The 6,093-nt window shown below is 47.9% G+C and overlaps 1 protein-coding gene across 1 annotated transcript in view; it reads left to right on the top strand.

Moving 5' to 3' along the window:
* Positions 1 to 1,379, top strand: part of LOC110173410 (glutamine synthetase-like) — a 14,803-nt gene extending 13,424 nt beyond the window's left edge. The window contains exons 5-6 of the mRNA XM_055154383.1: positions 1,184 to 1,193; positions 1,258 to 1,379. Of these exons, the coding sequence (XP_055010358.1) occupies positions 1,184 to 1,193; positions 1,258 to 1,379 (132 nt within the window). The remainder of the gene's footprint in view (positions 1 to 1,183; positions 1,194 to 1,257) is intronic.
* Positions 1,380 to 6,093: the final 4,714 nt, after the last annotated feature.

Here is a 6,093-nt window from a genome sequence, read left to right as displayed (position 1 = left end):
CGGTCATTAATTCTATGTGTAAATGTGGATCATTCACACCTCTATTCACAGCTCATTTACATCAGTGCAGCTCCAGTCACAAATATACGAACAATAGAGTCAATTTACAACAGACCAATAGAAAACAGACTGATTATGTGTCGGAGCTACAGCAGATCATCAATAACAAATAACCAAAACCAGCTTCAAAGTCGACATATTTCAGCCTCACACAGGCTCCTCCCACATCACAAGTCTGAACTAATAACACACACACACACAGGCTCCTCCCACATCACAAGTCTGAACTAATAACACACACACACACACAGGCTCCTCCCACATCACAAGTCTGAACTAATAACACACACACACACACACAGGCTCCTCCCACATCACAAGTCTGAACTAATAACACACACACACACACACAGGCTCCTCCCACATCACAAGTCTGAACTAATAAACACACACACACACACACACAGGCTCCTCCCACATCACAAGTCTGAACTAATAACACACACACACACAGGCTCCTCCCACATCACAAGTCTGAACTAATAACACACACACACACACACAGGCTCCTCCCACATCACAAGTCTGAACTAATAAATGTTCTTTTAATCCAGACTCAAACCGTCTGTAAAAAGAAAATAATGTCAGTGTTTGGATCTGAGTCTGTGGGTGTAAACAAACACACATGAGTGAAGTGACGCGACTCTGTGTGTGTTCAGGGACAGTATGGACACACACGCACACACACACACACACACAGACACACACACAGACACACACACACACACAAATGACTCCACAGATAAACACTGATGTGGAGTCACATATTTGAACATTTATCTGTCTGTAAATTGGATTAAATGAACAGTAGAGTCTAAGATTTATAACGACGTATAACCTGCCCACGTGAAATATCGGCCCCTATCAGCAAATATATCGGCCGATAATATCGGCCAACCGATATATCAGTCGGGCTCTAGTGTGTGTGTGTTGTGTGTTAAATCTGGGTGTGTTTGTGTGTTTCCGTGGTTACAGGTCAGATCACGTTGGCGGAGTTCATGTTGTGTGTGTGTTGTGTGTTAAATCTTGGTGTGTTTCCGTGGTTACAGGTCAGATCACGTTGGCGGAGTTCATGTTGTGTGTGTGTTGTGTGTTAAATCTTGGTGTGTTTCCGTGGTTACAGGTCAGATCACGTTGGCGGAGTTCATGTTGTGTGTGTGTTGTGTGTTAAATCTTGGTGTGTTTCCGTGGTTACAGGTCAGATCACGTTGGCGGAGTTCATGGAGGGAGCTCAGAAGGACGAGTGGGTGATGCAGCTGCTCAAACTGGACGTGAACGCGTCGGGATGGGTGATGCAGAACTGCGCCAAACTGCCCTGAAACTCTCCACGGAACCCACCGGAACCACCGGAACACACCGGAACACACCGGAACCCACCGGAACGCACTGGAACGCATGACGGAACACAAAACGGAACACACTCTTATTTTTAATTTATTCCGTTTTTCCTCCAGACCAGGGCGGAGCTTTGTACCTTCGTACCTTGGTTTAGTCCTGGTTTAGTTTGGGTTTAGTCCTTGTTTAGTCCTGGTTTAGTCCTAATTTAGACCTGGTTTAGACCTGATTTAGTTCTGGTTTAGTTCTGGTTTGTGCTTTGTTTTAATCTGTCAAACAAAATAAAACTTGGTCTGGAAGAAAAATCGATTAAAATAAAGAAACTGAAAACTACATGAACCTCACTGGACAACCACGAGTACAAGTACAAGTGCAAGTGCAAGTGCAAGTGCAAGTGCAAGTGCAAGTGCAAGTACAAGTGCAAGTACAAGTGCAAGTACAAGTACAAGCACAAGGCAGTACTGGAGTGTGGATGGACCTGGTGCGGCTCCAGTCGTGTCTCTGGACTCTGGATTTTGTTGGTTTTGGGCCTTGGTGATTTCTGGGTTGATTTTTTTATTTAAAGACTTTTTTTGTTGTAAATTTGCCTCATTCTGAATTTTATTTATTTATGTGAAAAATGCAGTAAATGTTTGTTTTTGTGTGAAAAGTTCTGTTTTTATAATCTGAGCCACGAAACTCGAACACGAACAACACGAGAAACACAGACAAGAAGAGTTTAGACCTGGTTCAGTCCAGGTTTAGACCTGGTTTAGACCTGGTTTGGTCTCAGTCTGGTTTAGTCCTGGTCTGGCCCTAGCTTAGTCCTGGGTTAGACCTGATTTAGTCCTGGTCGGGCCTGCATTAGTCCTGATTTGTCCTGGTTTAATCCTGGTCTGGTCCTGTTGTAGACCTGGTTTAGTTCTGGTTTATGCTTATTTCAGAAACAAAATTGTCTCTCTTTTTTTTTTGCCATAAACCTGAAATGTGCTTTAACATAAAACAACAAATCAGAATCCAAAGAAAATAAAAGAGTAAAATATTTTTTTTTATGTGTAAAACAGTGAGTAGAACAGAAATAGAGTTTAAAGGTTGTACAGAGGATTTTCCAAGGAAGGAGAATCCAGCGACTGTTTGTCCTTTGTCAAATGTTGCTCCTGCGTGAAACCACCTCCCCCCCCCCACAGCTCCTACGGAGAAACACCTCCTCCCTCCTCCTCCTTACGCCACAAACAGGTTTGTTTCTAGAAAACAAGTCCTCATCGCTGCACATGACTTGTAAACAACTAACTACAGTGTTGGTTAGACAAGACGGAGAAGTGAGGAGCAGGGAGAAGAGTGGATCGGGCAGCGGGGACAGGAGCAGGAAAGGGGTGCAGAGAAGAGTGCGCGGAGATTCAGTGCGAATGAACTAACTACAACACGCAGCAGCAGGTGGACTCTTTCTTTGCCTTGAAAATGACGTTTTCAGACATAGGATATCACTTTCATGTCCTGAAAAACGTTTGTCTCGCTCTTGGAAATAAAGTAGGTTTTCATAATAAGCAGAAGTTTCCTGTCCAGGAGTAATTTGTGGACCAGTGGTTCAGTCTTTAGACTCTTCGTCTGCTTCAGTCGCTCCATCGCTGGAATGAATCTACAAGAATCACCTTAGTTTGTCTTCGCTGCTTTTCCCCTTGTCTTCTTCTTTCACCTCAAAAACGGACTTTCTTTTGCGGCGAACTGCTCCTGGATTCTTGTCGCCATCGCAACAAACTTTGTGTGAACTGCGAGGAAGATATAGGTCAAAAAAAGCCGCTAAGAACTGTTGCGTTGGTGGAGTAAACAGCGTCTGTGTCGTACGTAAACCACGTACCGGCGGCGCAGGCAAGTCAGTTACACTAGAAACGTAGGGAGTTTGATTGACAGCCTGTCAGCTCACAGATAACGAGGCAGTGTCTTTATCTATTGGCAAATGTTTAGCCCCACCACGTCCAGAGTTGATGAACTTTTATTCTCTTTTTTTTGGTCATCATAATTACAAGGCGACTGCATCTATAATCTATCACTGACTATTTGAAACAAAAAAAAATCGTCCATACAAACTTTAAATGAATTTAAAAGTACAAATAGACAAATCTTCAGTAGAGTAAAAAAAGTTTTGTTGAACTTGTGTAAATCTTTGTGGTGTTTCTCTGGGGCTGTGATGCTAACTGTAGGCACTGCTCCGTCTGCGGCTCCGTCTGCGGCTCCGTCTGCGGCTCCGTCTGCGGCTCCGTCTGCGGCTCCGTCTGCGGCTCCGTCTGCGGCTCCGTCTGCGGCGCCGTGGCCCTGAACTCTGACCACAGGGACACTGGCTCTTTACAGCACTGACGGTTTTTGTTAAGACGTGCGTTTGTGCGTTTCGTCTCCATGGAAACTGCTAAACATTCTGCCACAGAGACAGATGTAGAACACCCCCAGAGTGACAACGCCGCAAAGAATCAATGTTTTTATGCTGACAGGCCTCCACACAGGTCCTGGTCTGGGTCCTGGTCTTGTTCCTGGTCCTGGTCTTGGTCTGGTCTGGTCCTGGTCTTGGTCCTGGTCTTGGTCCTGGTCCTGGTCCTGGTCCTGGTCCTGGTCCTGGTCCTGGTCCTGGTCCTGGTCTTGGTCCTGGTCTTGGTCCTGGTCCTGGTCCTGGTCTTGGTCCTGGTCCTGGTCTTGGTCCTGGTCTTGGTCCTGGTCTTGGTCCTGGTCTTGGTCCTGGTCTTGGTCTTGGTCTTGGTCTTGGTCCTGGTCTTGGTCCTGGTCTTGGTCTTGGTCCTGGTCTTGGTCCTGGTCTTGGTCCTGGTCCTGGTCTTGGTCCTGGTCTTGGTCCTGGTCTTAGTCCTGGTCTTGGTCCTGGTCCTGGTCTTGGTCCTGGTCTTGGTCCTGGTCTTGGTCCTGGTCTTGGTCTTGGTCCTGGTCTTGGTCTTTTGTTGCCATTTTGTCTTTATTTTCGTGTTTTTGTTAATAAAATATTTTGAATAAATCTGTTCTGTTTTTTTTTTTGACTCGGGTTTTTCAGGACGCAGGGACGAGCAGCGACCACAGGGGGCGCCAAAACAAAAAACAAAAACTAAACCTGCCTCTGTGTCCTCGGGCAAGACACTTCACAATATTAATAATAGTAATAAATATAGCCGCAAGCGGCGATGATTGGCCCTCGCTCGAGCCTACGGCGCTCCCACGCCACCCTCACCCTGCACATGCCGTGCCCCACGAATGCACCTTACCCCTTGAGCTAACTCCTCAATTCACCCTAACCCCTAAACCCCTAACCCTAACTGTAGCTCTGACCCTAGGCCGAACCTTTACCCCTAACCTAATCCTAACCTTAACCAATCTTAACCGAATCGTAAAATTTTTCTCATTTTCTGTATGTGCTGATTTTTTTTTTTTTATCCAAGATGGTGGACGTCTGGTTTGGCAGGGGGCATCGTCACAATATACTTTTTTGTTCCTATTCCCATGATGCATCTGTGGACCAAATTTGGTTTGAGTATGTCAGTGATTTTTTGGGACGTCCCATTGGCGAGGACTGATTTTTGACCTGTTCCCATGGCAACACGATGGGAGATGGAGTGTGGGCGTCAGTGACTGTTTTGATCAAGACCAGGTCACGAATGTTCCATTCCATTTTCTTCCGCTTATCCGGGGCCGGGTCGCAGAGGCAGCAGTCTAAGCAGGGACAACCAGACTTCCCTTTCCACGCACACGTCCTCCAGCTCTTCTGGGGGCCAGTTCAAAAACATAATCCCTCCAGTGTGTCCTGGGTCTTCCCCGGGGCCTCCTCCCAGTGGGACATGCCCAGAACACCTCCCGAGGGAGACGTCCAGGAGGCATCCGGAACAGATGCCCGAGCCTCAACTGGCTCCTCTCAATGTGGAGGAGCAGCGGCTCTACTCCGAGCTCCTCCTGTGTGACTGAGCTCCTCACTCTCTAAGGGAGATGCCCAGCCACCCTGCGGAGGAAACTCATTTCGGCCGCTTGTATCCGCAATCTCATCCTTTCGGTCACTACCCAGAGCTCATGACCATAGGTGAGAGTAGGAACGAAGACTGACCGGTAAATCGAGATCTTTGCCTTTCGGCTCAGCTCCTCTTCACCACAACGGTCCGATACAGTGACCGCATCACTGCCGAAGCTGCACCTGTCCACCTGTCAATCTCACGTTCCGTCCTCCCCTCACTCATGAACAAGACCCCGAGATACTTGAACTCCTCCACCTGAGGCAGGGACTCTCCACCTGCCCAGAGAGGGCCAGACGCCTTTTTCCGGTCGAGAACCATGGCCTTGGACTTGGAAGAGCTGAGTCTCATCCCAGCCGCTTCACACTCGGCTGCAAACCGCCCCAGTGCACACTGCAGGTCCTGGCTCGATGAAGCCAACAGGACAACATCATCTGTGAACAGCAGAGATGATCCTGTGGTCCCCAAACCGGACCCCCTCCGACCCCTGACTGCGCCTAGAAATTCTGTCCATAAAAACAATGAACAGAACCGGTGACAAAGGGCAGCCCTGGTGGAGTCCAACATGCACCGGGAACAGGTCTGACTTACTGCCGGCAATGGGAACACAGCTCCTGCTCCGGTCATACAGGGACCGGACAGCCCTTAGCAAAGGGCCCCGGACCCCATACTCCCAGAGCACCCCCCACAGGACACCACGAGGGACACGGTCGAATGCCTTCTCCAGATCCACAAAGCACATGTGGAC

Source organism: Boleophthalmus pectinirostris, unplaced genomic scaffold (assembly GCF_026225935.1).
Source record: "Boleophthalmus pectinirostris isolate CB_2022bp ecotype Guang Dong unplaced genomic scaffold, ASM2622593v1 HiC_scaffold_19, whole genome shotgun sequence".
Classification (NCBI taxonomy): Eukaryota; Metazoa; Chordata; class Actinopteri; order Gobiiformes; family Gobiidae; genus Boleophthalmus; species Boleophthalmus pectinirostris.
Note: the sequence above shows the minus strand (reverse complement) of the source record. Positions and strands in the feature narration are given on the sequence as shown.